Here is an 18,842-nt window from a genome sequence, read left to right as displayed (position 1 = left end):
GACAGAGGAGGTAGAGAACCAAAGATAGAATGAGAGATTTTTTTTTCTTCTGCTTCAAAATGTGTCCAGTTATGTGTTGGAGACATTTTGTTTTTGTAACACATACTGTGTGTGTGGTATCTTTGTCGTTTGAGGTTTGGTTATTGTATGCCTTAAAATCTGATTCTTTTTTTTCCATTTTTTTACTACAAAAGTATATTTTTAATTCAGATAAAAGCTGATTGTTGGTTGCTATGGCACACACCGCCCGTCGTCAGTGGGGCGCACTGTAGCTGTGTGTGAACCCTAGTACCATATTCTCTGATTCGCATTAAGGCAGTAAGCATTGGCACTAATTATTGTAGCATTTTGACAGCTGAGTGTGGTGGTTAGCTTTGGGTTAGCTACTGATAACCCTTGTGTGGGAATAACCAGGAGATTTGGTTTGAATCACATCTGTTGAGAGCTTCTTTTTTTTTTGCAAACAGATGGGATGGAGGAATGAAAGGATGATTTGACAAAATATGAAGCCTCCCAAAATAATGTAAATTAAACCTCCGCTATGCCTCAAATGTGTCTGTCTCGGTGAGCTGTTACTTTTTACTCTGTTGTACTTTTCTATCCGGTCTTTGTATTTTGTGTGAAGATCTGGATTGGCTAAATAAATCCCTGCCTTTGCTAAATCCCTGCGTTTTCAGCATTCAGTTTAACCATCCCCCTCCTCCGGCTTCACCAGTGCTGGTTGGATGAGGAACAACAATAGGATAATGGTTAGCTATTGATCTGCCTTCAAAGAGCTGTGAGGGCCTGAATGTGTTGTGCCATGACTTCTCCTCAGCATCTAGTGGCTCTTCCCTCCCTCTCCTCCGCTCTGAGCCCCATTGCTCTGCTGGATACAGGTCTCTGCTATCGACAGCAGGGGGCACTGTTGCTCTGCCAGCACAGGCAGGAGCAGGGAGGGAGAGGTGTGCTGCTGCTGCTGCTGCTGCTGCTGCTGCTGTTATGAGGCCTTTGTGTCCCCATCTCCAGTGGGTTCCATGTGCTCCTCTTACATTCTGCTTTTCATATGCAGCTGTAATGTAGTTGGCTGGATGCCCGAGCGTGTTGTTGTCGCTTGCTTCTCAGTTATTGATCAGAGGAAAAGCTCCCAGCAGAACAAAGAGCATGTCCAGACATCTCGCCCGCCTCTCCTGTTGGTCAGAGAAACACAGACTCTAGGCTCAGGCTAAGAGTAACAATGACATGTCTCCCTACAGGCCTCCAACATCTGTGCAAAAAATATAGACCTGGGCCTGGAAGACCTGAGTATCTACTGCCGAGCATCTTGAGTTTCACCTTCAGGAGGGGTCAAGGCCCCGCTCTCTCTGTCTGCATCGATTCATTTTTCAATTCATTAGTTTGCCGTATGATCAGGCTGAGCTGCTCTCTGAAATGGCTGGCCATCAGGGAATACCTTTGGCCGAGGAATGAAGGAGACTACAGGAGGAGAGGGGGGGAGGTAGAGGCGGAGAATTGGAAAGCCTTGTTGTTTTTTTCATAGGCTGCGTTGTTTTCTTTATGACGGCCTTGTGTGTGCAGGATGGGGCTTGGATAATAAGGCTATGTGCTGTTCTGTTGTCAGATTTATTGCCGTTCTTTCGCCCTTGTTGCTTCCGTGTGCCGGCGTAGAGGGGATGAGAGAGAGACTAAAGAGGCAGACACAAAGGAGGTGAGTTGGAAGAAAAAAAAAGCAGAATCAGTGGCTACTTGGGTGGTGAAGGAGGCCGGCAATATGTCTGGTACCGTCCAACAAAAACATCAAATCTTTGGTGTCTCTTAACTTTGTCAGATGCCATAAAAATGATTTTCTTTAAAAAAAGACAGAATCAATGATTGTCCTTATGTGAGTAATGCAGAGTGGACCTGACTTCACAATTCACCTTTTTAGATTATGCTTGTTTCAGGTGAGAGCTTGAAATTCTGACTGACAAAAAAGATGATTGCATGGCACAAAGGATTTCTGGGGGCAGAGGACACATTCAGACGGCCCAGGCCAGGTAGGGTTGTTATACACAGGTTTCACAGCCAATTCTCCATGTCGCCTGTTGTTCCAACCTGACTCCCTGGCCCTCTGAAGGTCCTCTCCTCCTCTCAGGCCTTGGAGAAGGTGGTGGCGGATGTGCCCGGCTGCCCGGGGCTGGCACCATGGTCATCGTGCCAGCGGTCCACGCAGCGGCGGCGCGCATTCATAAAGAAGTTGCTGACGGTGCTGAGCTCCAGGCCGAGCTGCTGGGAGATGGTGATCTGCATTTCCTTGGATGGACGCTTGTTCTCCTTGAAGATGGCGATGAGTGTGCGGCGCTGCAGGTCAGTGAAGACCAGACGCTGTTTCTTGGGCGCCGTGTTGCGGTCCTTGTGTTGCTCCTGTTCTTTGCGCTTGCAGGCTTGGTGTGGATGGCAGCGGTGGGAGGGATGGGGATGAGAGTGGGAGGCAAAGAGGGGAAAAAGAAACACAAAGCAAGGTAAATATACAAAAGTGATTACTCTGATGATTAGATAGCAAAGACAGGAGGTGGAGGGAAGTAGAGTAACTAAATGTATCATTAGCCAATACTTAACACATAAAAACTAGTTTATACACCAGCAGAGATTCTACAGCTCCATCTCTATTGCCATATTAAAGTTGATTTAAAGCTAATCCATGCCTCCTGCCCAGTGGGAATATTCCTTCCATCCTGCAGAGTGCAGACAGGGAGCCAGCCTGCGGTGAGAGAAAGATGGGGTGAGGAGGGGGTGGGACTGGCTGTTGCCTGCTAGCTGGAGACACTGCTGTTTGATTCAATATTAATGCAGTTTGAGTCGCAATGGGGGACTGAGTGACTGTTGCACAAAAGTAAGCATTTTGTGTGTGAGCGTGTGTGTATGTGTGTGTGGAAATGAGAGATAGAGGAGGGGCAGGGAAAGAAAAGGTTGGAGAGAAAAGAACAGAAAAGGTGGAGGAGTAAGACATGTGCATTTGTGTGCCTGTGTGTGTGTGTGTGTGTGTGTGTGTGTGTGTGTGTGTGTGTGTGTGTGTATAAGAGCCAAAGAGAGGAGCCGAGAAGAGGAGGGAGGGGCGGCGAGTGAAGGAGAAAGAGAGATATTGACCGACTTTGCTGTAGGAATTGGGGGGTTCTCTGTAGGGACTGAGGTCAGAATCCCCCCCAGCAGGTCTACAGTCTGCTACTTCAAACAGAGCCCACTGGAGCCCACTCTATTGAGCTCTGAGAGGGTATTTATAACCCACCCGCCCCCCCTCTCCCTCCCCAAACACAAACACTCGAGAGGTGCATGCACTGGCTGCTATGAGCCCCTTCCCATACACCGAGCAATTTTCAAAAGAAAACACACCGAGTGTACTCTTTTACGTTTGGGAGGGGGTGGTGGGCTTGTAGGCAGCGAACACAGAAATTAATAGTTAATAGAATGTTGTATTGTGGGTAAGTGTGTTGTAACTCAAAGTATTCGTAGGAGACGGGTGGAAGGCAGCAGACAGGTGCAGGGTAAAAAGGCAGAAACGGTGCCCAGAGATGATGTAGGAGGAGTTGTGTGCATCTGTGTGTGTGGAAGGTTATGGCACCACCTCTGCAGCCACATGTTCCCCTGCTGGCTGAGGATCGAATCCTGCCAGAACGGACTGTGTGTCCCTCTCAGCTTCCCTACTGTCTCAATAAAACGAGAGCAAATTGGAGAGAGAGAAAGATGCCATCCCTGTGGGGTCTCCACCTGCTGCCGTCCGTATTGTCTGATACTTTCATACTTCAATAATGTCTCACTCTCACGCTGTGTGTGTGTGTGTGTGTGTGTGTGTGTGTGTGTGTGTGTGTGTGTGTGCGCGCATGTCTTGATGCATTTAAGGACAGATTTTTTTTTCTCCTCTCTCTTATGTTCTACTTGTGTGTGTGTGCATGAGTGTGTGTTTGTGTGTGTGTGGGGGGGAGGCTGTGATTATGCTGAAGTGGCTGGAGCCAAGCAGTGGCGCTGTGTGTCTAATTACAGTGGAACAGAGCCCATTGATCAGCCATTGCAGTCCAATCTGTTTACTACAGATGTCTAACCTGCACACGAGCCCATCCATCATATTCATATTTCACATCAACACTGCAGCTGTATATACATCACACACACGCTAATACGCCACATACAAATTTGTCTAAATGCATGCTTGTATGTACAGAGTGTATATCATCATATATCTGTGATTTATTATAGGATTAAGGGTAGTCATGACGATGAGGATGAGGATGAGGGGGATGATGTCATTTTATCTTTGGGACTTTAGCTGAAATATTCACATTGTCTCACAGAGTTAGTCTCAGTAGGTTAGGACTAAGTAAGGGAACTGTTGTTATTAATGAGGCCTACTTTCAATACAGTTATAATTTTTGCATCTATCATTGTTTCTTACTTCAACAAAGTTGCTCTAAATATAATACCATCACAAGCTTATAACCCTGAACATGCACGTCTTCAGGTGACGCTAACCTACACACAAATAAAGATATTATCCAGCGCTTCCAGGGAGAAACATTCGTTCAATCCATATGGATTTATTAAAAAATAGATTCATTCTGAGATGTAATTTTCCGGGGTCGGGGGGACGTCTTTTCAAAATACCACAAATATCATGCTTCATACATTACTGTTTGGCCAGCCGTCAGATTCCGAACTGAGCTGCTGACTTTGCTCTGATATACTCCAGAATGATGCCACAGAGGAGTACCACATTCAGCATATTTACTGCTATTCTGGCAGAATTTAGCAAGATGACCAACTTAATTATAACCTGAATTTTGTTTCATTACCATGCTCCTTAAATGTATGAAGTAATCCAGGAAATTATATTCAAATCGCAATTTTTTTTCTAGGTGACAACCCCCAGATTGCCCCATTTATTGTGTCCACAAACCAAAGTTACACCCTCAGATTCATCAGTTCACACCTCTTATTTAAGCACACATCAGCTGTGACACACAGATATACAACTCTTAAAAAAAAAGCTTGTATAAAAATTAGATATCTGCCTTTTTCCATATGTCAAACTTTGGTAAGGTTTCCTAAAACTCATTGACATCAAATATTCAACAAACATATACTCCTCAAATATACAGTGTGAATTGTTCTGATCATCTGCACACCACACACTGACTAGATGATAGACTGCAGTCATTAATATATAATAAAATGCAGCGGTTGATACGTTATTGCGTTTTATGGTTGATAAAAGTTTAATCATGTTTGCCAGTTTACCCTGTCAGTGTCAGAGGAGATTAAATTAAACAAGAAATTAAAGCATCTTGACGTCAAATTGTTTTCCCTGTCAGTGAAAATCTGTCGCAGCACTAAACTGCAATTTAATTGACCATTTATAATATTCCAGAGCGAAACTAACACACACTAATAGTTGATGTGGTCACCTGTAGTGACTAAAACTGGCAGCCAGTGTATGAAGATGGCATCTGCATCCAGGAAACAAAAGCAACTGAGCATTAAACACATGCTTTCGTCAGTAAAACCAGTCAGTTGGAAACGTGCAGCTTTGACGGTGGAATATACCTTCATCATTTACCAAATAATACCTAAAATTCCAGACCATACAAAATTCCTGTTTACGTTTGCAAATCTGATTTTTAGAAACACCCACATGTGAGGATGCTCTGCTTAATCCACACGCAGGGACTTGCACTGCATCAGCTCCCCGCTGACTGAGGAGAAGCTACTAGTTCTGCTCAGCAAAGACATGCCATCCCCTCTGGCTTTAAACTTGTGTGGAAGAGGATTCGTCTCCCAGCAGGACAATGAGCCCAAACATGCAGTGGAGTCTGTTTGAAGACGAGGGAGGAGCAGCGAGTTGTGCTGACGTGCACTGCTTCACCTCCACAGCCACTGGACCTCAACCTCACTGAACACAGGTGATTATTGTGAGAGGGGAAAATAGAATTTTTTTGTTTAAGTTTTGCACATTACTTCTCCAACACTTTAAATTTGTTGGTTAATATATGATATTAAATAAAAATGTGTGTTAGTATGCATTATCTGATGCAACAGCATTTCATTTTTTGATACCAGATCTTTTAGAGTAACTTCCTCTGGAGCAGCACGGTTAATATTATTATCAATATGAATTTATTAGCATTTCAATATTTAAGTCCATGCTGACTTTAGATTTATTTTATGCAGCTTCCAGCCTGAACACCTTCACTTCCCTCTGGTGTGTGATGTTTTCTTGTGTGGTTTGTCCAGATGTGTGACCTTGCACAGGTATGCACATAAACACACACACACTTTGGCCACACACTTTTTGCAAAAATACATTTATTTCTTGCAATAAAAATTAATTAATTTTTCCTTTTAGAAGAGGAAAAAAAAGGCTAATTTTACTTGATTTATCTACTTTTGTTTAAGTAGGAGACATTTTACTTGTCATGAATAGCCTAAATGTCACCATGTGTATTTTAAAGCCGTAAAATCAACATATGTAGTTACAGAAATGGGATTCTTCCAAAATCTATGAATGGATTGTTTTTAAGCGGACAACAAATCTGTGGGGTAAAAGCTTTGGAAACAAACTGCTGGTCAGTATTTTTAATTACAATTTGTAGGACTTTATTCTCTTTAAATCCCCAAAGATTAAAGAGACAAACAAATGTGCTCTTTCTTTTTCTTTTTTGTGCATGAAGCACATAATAAGTGCTCCACGGGAGGGGTGTTAATGTGCCTCCACAACGAGCTCAGACAGTCCCAGCCTCTCCCTCCACATCTCTCCCACCGGCGAGTCACGTCCTGCCCACCTCATCGACCGCTTGCTTTGTGCCGCTCCGGTCGGCAGGTGTCGCTCTCGCCGTGGCCCCGGCTGCACGGGGCGCCATAGTGCGCTGCCTTTGCTACAGGCGCTGGATTTAGTAATCAATATCGATCGATCGGTGAGGAAGGGGGCCCTGATTACTGAACCAAGCTCGGCGTAGAAAAGAAAAAAAAATCGATCATTGCAGCTTTTAGAGCTACAGTAGGCACCGAGCAGAGAGACGGACATAAACTCATGCACAAAGAGCAACCGGACAAGAGCAGAAATCCTGGTTTGGTGTTGAGTGTTTTTCTGAGGTGTGCACCCTGCTGCTACACGGGCAGACAGAAATGTGATTTCTATTAGGCGCTATATGGAGCTGTGAACAGGAGCTGACCTACTTTGAATGGATCCCTCAGGCTCCTCACAAACATACAGAGACTGATTAACAAAGACATGAACATCCTGTTTTAATGCGTGTTTTTATTTACTATAATATTAAATTAAATCCTATGTATGCAAAGCAGAAGTTTATCCACATGAATGTCAAATCAAGGGCCTCTTGGATCGCAGTCTAATATCAAATTCCTTAATGAGTGATTTTTTTTCCTCTCGGATGAAATCGGGGTATAAGTTAGGCCCATTTCTTCTCCACTGATGACATTAATATTCTTTGCTTCACGACAAACCAAGCGAGGTTAAGAGAAAGGCCCTGGGTGTTCAATATCGATCGATAGATTCGTGAATAATTCGTGTGTGAAATTCAGTTCGTCCAATTAATTATGCCTCGGAGGGGGGGAGTGGGCCCGGAGAGGAGATTCATGAAGGGGTGGAGACGCGAAAACACACCAGGAAGGAAGGGATGATGGAGGGAAGGAAGCGGGATGATCCAGCTTTCTTTAAAAAAAATTGCAGAGGGAAGAAGATGAGTAACTGATCATCATCACCTGTTCTGCGTGTGTGCACCGCGCGCGCTCACAGCTGTCTCAGGCCTCCTCTGTCCCTGCAGATGTGAGTCCATCTTGAGCATTAATCATTTATTGATCACCGCTGCCCTTCCTGCTCATAATGAGAAAGTCAAACGGCCTAATATTATGCCTATAGTGTTTTATGAAACCCTGATTATTTACACATCTGCATCTGGAATTATTCCCCCTTTGCTTTCCAAACATTTGCTGCAGCCCTGTTTGCGGTGTAAAGCGCACGAGGTCAACGTCCGCTGATTTAATTAATTTACCAATAAACATGTTTACCGGTTACGGTTCGGTGCGTTTATACACACAAACACACACACACTTGCATTGTTGGAGAGCAATCCTGTCCCCACTATTAATCCATGCAGGGCCACTTTGCTTGTTGCACTCCTCTCCAGATAAGAAGCATGATTGGGCGATTTGATGTTTAAGCTTCAGTCTGTTTATTAAGTAACGTCTCTGTTGTTTCGCACGGGCTGTTGCCTTAAAGATTGATGTATATCCGCACGGCCTTCTCTCCCTCCACACTGTGGCATTTATTTTATTTTCTGTGCTGCGGGGCAATGCCAAGCCTCTCCCCTCTCTGTCTCTCTCTGCTTCTCCAGCCAGGCCCAAACACTTCCAGCTCGATACCCCTTAATGTAATGAGTGAGAATTGGTGTTAATATACTGATAAAGCGACACAATTTGTTTGTTTGCATTCTCCAGCGACTCAGCTGCGAGGCATTTCTTCTCCAGCACTTCAATAACACTCAACCTGAACTCAGTTACACCTTCGCCCACATCCCCAGCTCAGTCTAAGTGTCAGCTGCCTGCCTGGAACATTTTACTCCATCACAGCCATGCGTGCACTGTGGCTGGACTTCACATTTTGATTCAAATAAAAATACCCCAAAACTGTCAGTTTCAGATGCACAAAATGCACCTGAGAAATATAATTTTATTCACACCAACGTGTTATTAGCAACCCAGTGGTAAACCAAAGAAATTGCATAGTGCTTAAAAAAATTCAATAATCAGTAAAGGCTGCAGCCTGTGATGATCACGCTCCTTATGAGGTTTTAGATAATTAAACGCACTCAGCCATTTGAGCGCGTGATTGAGAGAAACCGTATGACTGAATTTTTAACCTGCATTATTATTATTATTATTTTTTTGCTATTTTAATAGCAGCCTCGGTCCGCAGTGGTCCATTTATTTGTGCGAGCGGCTCCATTGTTGGAGTGATACTCTTATCTGCGATTATCATTGATTCCATTCATAATTGCTTTGGCCAGTTATGCGTGATGACGGTAATGATCATGATGCTTTATTTTTGTGGAGACAGGCGGGCCTACGGTGCCATTTCCCTCAAACAACAGGTGTGGGCCCCGCTGTGTGTGTTTTTACGCGATTTATGAATTTATCTGGAGCTGCTTTGCTTTGAGGAGTTGTGCTCGGATTGAATCCTGATGACTGAAATTTAGTACCAGTGTTTAAAATAATAAAATAGGCTTTTATGTTACTTTTAAAAAGCGGTAAATAAATTAAGTGTTTAGCTGATTTAAAATTCCATCCGCCCCATAAACAATTAATTACACATCATTAACATTTAAACAAATAGCCGGCCCTCAGTGGGGTCTCTTTTGGAGGGTGGAGAGGCTCTGGCCGGTCAATACACCCGCACTTCTGTGTGTGTATGCTGGATGTGAAACCGTGCACCAGGACTCCAACATTTAAGCTCCTTTTCATTTGCTGGGAAGAGTTTACACACTTTTTAAAGCTGCGTAAATCTGTCACAGGCGCGTTTATAGTGAAACACAAAGGAAGGAAGGAAGAAAATTAAAATAAACCTGAGCAAATTGATTTTTTCTTCACCAATTTCTAAGTCTCCAATTAGGTTAAATTTCGTCTTTGCCTTTATTTACACCACTGACGTGGAGGGTGTGCAGATTTAGCAAAGTGACATCATTCTCCAAATGTCAGCTGCCACTCCTCCTCTGCTCATTTCTTATTTTGTCGCAGGAGAATCAGCGAAGTGATCTGCAGTCAGATGATAGCTACTGTTTGCTCTCCACGGGGGGAGACGGACAGGTTTTCAATATGCAGGAATTTTCCAGATTCAATTCAATACAGTACTCACTCAATCATGTGAGAGGAGAGTCAACAAATATCTCCACAGCAGCAGCAGCTCTTATTGCGGTGACCTAATTGCATTTATATGCTCTATTTTCCCCCATTGCTAAACAAAGCATATTAAATTGAAATAAATAAAATGTTTATTAAGTTTGTGTTATTCTGCAGCACGTTGGTGCGTTTAGGGTTTATTATAGGGTTCATTTTCTTTTGTCGCCTTTTGCAAATCAAATCGGTGAAAACAAGTGTTGAATCCTTTGAATGCCTATTTATTTATTTATTTAGCCTGTTTGTTTATTTATTTTGTTTATTTCAGGAAGGTCCCAAATATATTTTTAATAATTATTCTGTGTGCAACAATTTCAAACACCAGTGAAAACAAATAAAATAAAATAAAATAAATAAGAAAATGGGAATAAATAAGAATTAAAATGTAGGTTATATCTTTTATATTTATATTTATACATTATTAAGACTGCTCTTTTTGTCTGTCAAAAGAAAAGCATTGCAACACACACACACACACACACACACATTGCAAAAAAAAACCCTGAATAACAACCTGCAGAAACAGACGTCAGCGTTTTCATATCGGCTCAGCAAAGCAACAAATTAAACAAATTATTAATATCAGAATAACCCGCAGCCTGTTCGTTATATTTAATAACATGTAATATAAAGGCTGTACGCGCTGACATCGATTCATTCATCAATTGATTTCACAGTCGTTTTGTTCCTTTGTTGTTCTGTGTGGGGTTGCCCAACCGGAGTTTCGGGTTGCATCTGTGGGTACGATAAGCTGTGTGTGTGTGTGTGTGTGTGTGTGTGTAAGAGCGTGCGCATGTGTGTAAGTGTGTGTGTGTTTGCGGTTTTGTTGTGATCGACCCTGCAGAAAGACTTACAGAGGTTCCGTACAAACCATCTGCAGGCTCTCGTTTCAAAAAGGCCCGACGATGCCGAGACACGATGACATGTCACCAGGAGAGTTGGAGCATTTTTGGTCTTTACCTGCTGTTTTATTTTTACACCACTCTGAATCATTAAACCCAAAAGAGACTGCTTTACACAAACACGCCTCATTGGCTCGCAAAATCTTATTTTTCCTTGAGCGAGTGAATTATTTAAACTGGATGGTTTATTTCAAAACAGATTTATTCTCTTTTTTTGTGGCCTCAAAATACAGTTCCCACATTTTTTTTCCTAAATAAATGCATGCACACCCCTGTTAGAAATCCGTTGAATAACCAGCCTCCACATACTGGAATCATATATCATATATACATACATATTTTAACACCTATCAGGGGATTAAATGCTTTCTAGCGGTTTTAGAAAGCTCGCCGTGCTCAATTGGATACGTGCCTTCACTTGCCTTTAATTGCGTGGACAATGTCCTTGCCTTGTGTTCTTAAGCTGCGCATTAAACAAGCCATTATCGGGCCTTTAATAACCGATGGCCTGTCAGGGCGTCAGATAAGCAGCTAGTGTGTGTGGACACACCGCTGCTTCACTGCTGCTTCAGCGCGGGCTGGATGCAGATTTATAACCACTTTCCAACCCAAAAAAGTAATCTGTTACTTCTCTATCAGAGTACCTGACACGTCACATCAGCAGAAATCACACAGTCATAGTACCTGATATCTCAGGCACATGTTTGCTCAGTGAGGATAAAATCAGAGCTAGCAGAAGTAGAAAAATAAACCTTTAAACTCACTCATCTGACTGTTTTGTAGCTGTCTAAATGTTCACTGTGGGTCGTAGCAGGAAGTGCATCAGAGACATGGGTGCCTGCGCGCAGGACGCACGGAGCAGCCCCAGATTTTTGGGGCATCCCGGCGTTACATAACAGCGCGCTGAGCTCCACCAGCACACCGCTGATGTGCTCTGGTCAACATTTTAATTGCTCAACAGCCTGCTCTTTGGAGCCACCTCGGCTCTTATGTAAACCCTTGCAGATTGTGGCGGGTCAAAAGCCACAGATTTGTTTCTTCATATCAGGCATCCTCACACACACACACACACACACACACACACCAGGCATCCTCACACACACACACACACACACACACACACACATAGAGCAGCACCGTGCTCACCCTACATTTGACTCCAGAGCACCAAGGACGAATAATGAGATTTAATTATGATTATCTTTCAGGTTTGGTCCCTTTGTATGTTTTGCCTGGATGAAAAAGGGAGGGTGCACGCGGTGCCATTAACCCTTTGATGCTAGCCGCGTGCATTCAGTCGACTCTGCCAGCAATTTGATTTAAAGGTCATTCTCTCCTATCGATCCGGTTTGGCGAGGGGGCGACGGAGTAGCGTAGGAATTGATCATCTAAAATAGAAGAGACGGTATTCGAGACTGTACAGAGTCCAGACCTCTGCTGCATTTATAATTGCTAAGCACGCCCCCCGTGTGAATTGGAACTCTGAGAGAGAGTGTGTGTCTAAAAAGGAGAAATGGGTGAAGATGTGGGAGACAGTGCAAGCTCCTGCTTCTGTCGCTAATCTGATTTCTATTAAAATTACATTATTTTGAATAATAAGGTCGACTTGGTCAGAGCCGTGTGGGTGGGATGTATAATAAGCGCACAGAGGTTACACGACTCTGAACTTTAAGTCGTCTCGTGCTGCTAATCCGTCTCCATCACAGAAACGGAGCAGGAGCTGCTTAAGCCTCTTCAAATTTTTTTTTGTAAAAGTCAGCATTTGAGTGTTTTGACCAAGGCATGCTGCGAGGTGTGCAACAAGCCAGCGTGAGAGCATGCGTTTATTAGTCATTCTGCTGTGTGTTATGAAGGGTGAGCTGTTAATGGGAGAAATGGTGTTGCATGGTGGAGATGGAGAGGGGGGGTTGCATGGCTGCATGGCGCAGCTCCAGAGATGGAAAGCAGAGGCCGGGGAATGGAAATCGATACAGATTCAGGGCTCGCCAGATCGGCCTTAACAATGTGGCGCAGACGCACTCTACATCCCGATCACATACACACAGGAGAGAAGAAACGGGGAGGCGACACGTACGCAGGCTTTAGCTGCTGCTATGATATTGTCCTGCGTTATATGCAGCCATGGAGTGAATAAGAAGGAAGCTGTAACCTTCTAAACGCAATCAATCAGGGTGTATGTGTAGGTGTTTCCCCCTCTTTCCTTCATCACTTCCCACGATGCATCCAGTTATGAATATTCACATCAGCCCACGACATGAAGATTTATGCAGATTTAAAGTTGAACTGACCCCCCCCCCCCCCCCCCCCCCCCCACCCCCTTCCACCCCATGCAGCCCAGCCTCCTCATCGCCGGGCTCCAGATAATGATGCAAGGCGTGAGATGTCATTTCATCTGGTATGAGCTACACTGAACCCGGGATTTAAACAAAATAGCCTCGAGGTATAGCCTCAAGAAAATGACTGTTGCTCTCCCACCGCAGGATTTCAAAGGCGATGCTTGTACATGCGTGTCTCAGTACTTACAGCACACGTTGCTGTGCTTAACGAACGAGGCTCTGAAAACCGCAGCTGCACTGTTTATCCCCCCCTATCTTCCCCTCACACATCAATTATTAAAGTACCAATCGATCATTTCGCGGGCTAACATCAAGCCATCTCTTCATGAAAAAAAGAATCCTGTTTTAGATTAACCCGCATCAATCACATCTTAATGCCCCATCCAATTAGACCCATTATCCCGGCTTAAGTGACCCAAAAAAAGGAAGCATCACCACTCCTGACTATTTTTGTTGCTCCTGGATATTTTGGTGTGACTCCCCCAAAAAAATAAAAAAGTCACTGTGTATTCTGCAACAAAAAAAGAAGCAAAAGATGTGATTTAAATGTTGGCTTCGTGCTGGAGTGGAAAGTAGGGTGCAGGGTGGTGTGATTGACGCGGTTGTGGATTGTAATATTGATCGATGGGTGGAAGCTGTTGGATGAAATAATGGTGTTTAGGGCCTACACGAGCGCTGTTAACTGTGTATTGGTGAAACTCCAGTTCACCACCTTGAACTGTCCTCAAATTGGAGAGAGGATCCTGCAGCTCAGGGTGGATGGAGGCTGAGATCAGCACCTTGGACAGCGCCTGGGAAACTGGGCTGCAGGAATAAACTGTTTTCTCTTACTGGATTATTTGTAGAGGGAAATTAAAAACAGTTTACAACCTTGTAAAATAAAATTTAATTTGCAGGATTTGGTCTTTTTTTCTAAGACCTTAAACTAGAAGTATAAGGAAGGCAACAAATATATTTACTAAGCAGTATGAATATAGCAGTGGTGAAAGTGCAGTGTGATGGTGATGGGGGTGGTGGTGGTGGATTTCTCCAGGATTAGGCCCGTGTAAACTGCGTGTAGTCCATTGAAACATGAATAGAGGCCTCCCACCCTCATTCTCAACAATGTTTTTCCTCCGTGGCCCGTGGGTCTTGACCTGCACACCCTGGCACGTGCTCCGGCCATTCAAATGGTAATAAACCAACTGCGCTTCTTCTTCCTCTTCATGTCCAGGGAGAGGGAGAGGGAGAGGGACCCTGGTATGCACCCTCACCACTGGCTACCACAAGGAGGAGGAACAGGAATGCGCCATTTGTGGGAATAAACCGCACGTTTGGTGATGTATTTAAATATTTTGTGTGTTGTCCAGCTCTGGAAAGAGGCGTGAATACAACCTAAATGACTGTATAACTCACACCCCACAGGAGAAATGAGTGAGAGTGCATCACACACACACACACACACACACACACACACACACACACACACACACACACACACACACACACACACACACAATCGGAGCATGATTACAGCAAAGAAAAAAAGGTGTGCAATAGCGTTTTTTTTCCTAACAGCTGTCCTCTTTCCCCCTTTTTTCCGGCTCCCGCCTCCCCCCTCTGCTCCGGGGGAGAGACCAATGGGAGAGAGTGCTGAGGCGGGATAATTGATAGATGCACTGGCTATCCTTATCGATCAGGGCTGTATTGACCCGACCAAATACATTGAGATGGAGTGTGGAATTCAACACAGATGCAAAGACGAATTGTTTTCATCGTTAATGCGATCTTTAAATGCCTCCCAAACCCTCACTTTGCCCGCGTCTTTCTTATTTGTGCAGCTTTACAATGAAGTTGCTTATTTATTTTATACAGCAGTGGGCGAATGCTTTAAGATGCTCGGAAAATAAAAGACATCCAAAGGTTAAAGCTTTTTACAGGGCCAGGGTGTTGAAGCTCTGCGTATGGAGAGAGCACAATAGGTGGGACGCCTGTGGGTCTTTGCCCTCGTTGCATTAGGAGATGTTGAGCGTGAAGGGCACACAACATTCCCCCCCTCAAACAGGCCTATCTCTGCTCTGCTTTTCGTTTCAGGGGTGGATTGTCATGTGTGTGTGCAGACACTGGCATTTTCACATTAGCTAAGCAGGGCAGCTGCATTGATTTGTGTGACTGTGATGAATTTGGAATAGTAATTTGAATTTATTGATTGATGTGGCCGAGCGAGTATGGCCCAGCCTCACTTTCAGCATCACAACCCCCCCTTCAACTCCCACTCCCAGCCCACATGCGCACCAAGGATAATGGTGATTTTAAATGCAATAAGTAAAATGTTGCTCGGCGCATTTACATAAGAGTCATTTGTCATTTTGCCCAACTGGCGTTTTTCTTTGAGACCTATTGTGACTGCAGGTTAATGCACAATGTACACAAAAATCTGCTGCTCCAAAAAATAAACACATGTGGTAGAAACCTCCAATAAAATATATATTAAAAATAGAATAATTTAAAACATCCATCGCCACTGGATCAAATTAAGATAAGAGAGCAGCCCTAATTTCCATTTTACAACCAAATACGCACGCACGTACACGCGCTACACCTATAGGCTGCCCTGGGCCTGACCACAGTAAAATATGCAGTAGGTGTGCACTGCTCAGGACTGTGCCACTCCAACATGTCAATTGAATTGGGGGGGTTTTATCCTGATGCCGGGTGTGGAAGATATAAAACCCCACAGCCCAATTAGCTTTAACAGCAGTGGCACTTAAAGAGACAATTGTGGAGTGTTTAAATCTTTATTTACCAGAACCCCACTAAATGCGCAAAGGAACAATTTACATGCCATTAAGTGCTTTTCAATAGGGCATTGACTGGAACTAAAATATGCCACTATATCTGCTTAATTGAACTGTTCGCTGAAATACGACACAGAAGAGCTGATTGACGTTTGGAAGCGCAGCACGTCTAAACAGGGCCTTTACACAAACATCAATGAGAGGGGACCTCTCACTCACAGCTCTGTTTTAACCCCACTGCGACGTCTCTCGTTTTCATTTACGTCCTGTTAATCAGGTGGAAAGTGTTAAAGGGTTTAAAGGGGGGCGGGAATGTGGGTTCAGATCACAGCGTTTAGTGTGATAATCTTTGCGCAATAAAAATCTAAACGATGGATGGAAGCGATAAGACAGTCAGTGAGGGTTTGTGTCACATAACTGAAAAAAGAAATACAGTCCTTTCTGTTATCAGATCACAAAATGATCTCACAATCTCACAAAGCAAAATAATCACAAATCTCAGTATCAGATTGGCCAAACATGCCCTGAACCAACTTTAGAGACAAGATATCCCAGAGTGCAGAGGAGACAACACAGGCCAGAGAAAGACGCATCTGTTTGTGTCTCTGTCTTTCAGATCCAAATCGATCATTTATCAGTGTGCTACTCTGAAAGGGGACGCCTGGACCTGAAATATTGATCCATAGGAGGTCATGCTCCCCCGACTCTTTGGCCAGGCCTCAGACGATCCTTGTTTGCGACGACGCGCTTATTTGACAGGGGGAGTGCCAGATTACTACAAGTTTGTTTGACACAAATGAGTCCGGAGTAAAACTGAGTATCTGAGTTGCAGTGATCTCAGTGTGTGGATTTGTTTTGCCTTTTAAAGTAAAAGCTGAAAGATGTAATCACATCCTGCTTTGATTCCCTTTGTTTGGTGTGTTTTGGTTCGTGTGTGAGAGTGAGAGGGGTGTGTGTATCCATGCTGTATCCGTGCGTAAAACCGCCATAAGTGCATCTGCACCTCGGAGAGATGCGTCCTCGCTTTTGTTTATATCACCTCCAGTGTTACACAGCATCTGTTTATACTATCATGGATTGTAGCATCAATCAAAATATAGATTTCCCCCCAACATTTAACACCCCAACTGTCATGATGAAGTTTTACTCGATACAATCGACTAATAACTTCTAGTAATGTCTGTTTGAGCAGCTATTGACAGTCTCGCCACATTGACTTCTAATTGATCCCTCCACATCACTCAGGTTGGGAGCTGTCTCCTCACTCACCTGCAAGCCTGAGCGCCGACATCCGCTGGAACTCGGGCTCCTGGAGCCACTTCCACATCCTCCTGAACGTCTCCCGACCAGACTTGAGTTTACTCCACGGTTTAGGATTCCGCAGCAGGTCAGACAGAGTTCCCTGGGACCGGCACAAGATCCTCTGAGCAAAGATGGCCTGGGGGATGCTGTAGCGCTTGAGCTCTGCCGTTATTCGCTGTGCCACCTCCTTGGTGTTTATCTCCTCCACCTGCCCTGACCCACCTCCCTGCCCGCCTCCCACCACCGTCTGCCTGTCCCGGTCTGACAGCATGGACCCGTTTGCCTGAGAGTGCGGATGGCTGTGATGGTGTATGCCGTTCAAGGATGTCATGAGCCCGGCCCCGTGGCCCCCGAGACCCCGGGCCAGGTGCTCCTCGCCCCGGGACAGCATGGCTGCGTGGGACTCGAACCCCCCCGAGGAGATCATCTTGTCGTTGGAGAGGTGAGCTCCAGGACCATAGGCGCTGAGAGTCTGCTGGGAGCTGTGCAAAGACCCGAGACCATTAGACAGAGGGGATAGAGGCTGCCCCATGCCGGACATGTCTTTGGGGTAGTGGCCGTAGAGGTTGCTCATGGAGGCGAGGCTTCGGTCGTCCCTCATCAGGGTGAAGCTGCCGCTGACGTTCCCGGCCGCGAGTCGCTGGTGCGCCGGATGATGGTGAGCATGTGGGTGTGGATGGTGAAATTTCTCCGACACGGTGGATATGGGGGGCAGGTGCTGCAGCGGCGTCAGCGTGGTGTAGGTGCTGCTCAGGCTCATCCCGGAGTCGCACGACATGGTCATTGCCGGATGCAGGGGGCCAGACAAAGCGTGGTCTGTGCGGTAGTCCCCTGCTCCCTCCAGTATCGAGGCCATGCTGGACACCATGGCTGACCGACCGTGCGACACCAAGTTCCGATGCGACGCCGACGACTGGCGCGCGTGCGGGGAGTTCATTAAGTCGCTCGTTTGATGGGAGTGAGATACACCGTGCAGATTTCCAATGTTTTCCATTGTAAGCTCCATCGTTGAAAAGGATCTTTATTTCCACCCCTCTCGCCACTCTCTCGCTCTCTCCCTCGCTTCTCTCCCTCTCTCACTGTCGCTCTGTCTCACACTCCTTTCCAATAAATTTTCAACGATTTCAAAGCCAAGCCATTGATTGTAGTTGCCTCTCTGCAGTCAATCCAGCATGGTTTTAAAAGATCGGGTCCCGGCCGCCACACAAACTGCGCCGCAAAAACCTCTGCTCAGTGTGAAGGTGTCTGCGCCTGCCCGGATTTCTCTCGCTGTAGAGCACCTTCTACTATACCCAAAGCGCTGCTCTCCTCTCTGTGTGTATATTGACGCGCCCGCGCTCATGTTAAGATGAGACCGAGCCTGTGCGCATGTGCGCGCCCCCGCGGTGTATCCTCGCACTCGCGCACTCTGTCTGGGGCCAACCTGACGTCACTGGCCCCTGTGTCATGGGTTGTTTCGTGTTGCACAGTGGACCTCGAATTCCTGAAAACGATTGCATTAGACACTTGTGAAGATAACACACAGAAGCGCAATCCTCCGCAGTGTGTGCAACATTTACAGATGGATAAGAGCAGCTCGCGCCTTGTTTTGTCTGATAAAAGCGTCG

The 18,842-nt window shown here is 45.1% G+C and overlaps 1 protein-coding gene across 1 annotated transcript; it reads right to left on the bottom strand.

Annotated features, from left to right (window-relative positions):
• Positions 1-2,102: 2,102 nt before the first annotated feature.
• Positions 2,103-18,583, bottom strand: onecut3a (one cut homeobox 3a). The gene is made up of 2 exons (XM_050054684.1): positions 17,203-18,583; positions 2,103-2,402 (listed from the first exon to the last, which is right to left on the bottom strand). The coding sequence occupies exons 1-2, from the start codon at positions 18,239-18,241 to the stop codon at positions 2,110-2,112; spliced, it is 1,332 nt and encodes a 443-aa protein (XP_049910641.1). The 5' UTR covers positions 18,242-18,583; the 3' UTR covers positions 2,103-2,109.
• Between the last annotated feature and the right edge of the window lie 259 nt (positions 18,584-18,842).

This window comes from Epinephelus moara, chromosome 10 (genome assembly GCF_006386435.1).
Source record: "Epinephelus moara isolate mb chromosome 10, YSFRI_EMoa_1.0, whole genome shotgun sequence".
In the NCBI taxonomy this organism is placed as follows: domain Eukaryota; kingdom Metazoa; phylum Chordata; class Actinopteri; order Perciformes; family Serranidae; genus Epinephelus; species Epinephelus moara.
The sequence above is the reverse complement of the archived record's forward strand: the minus strand, read 5'-3'. Positions and strand labels throughout refer to the sequence as shown.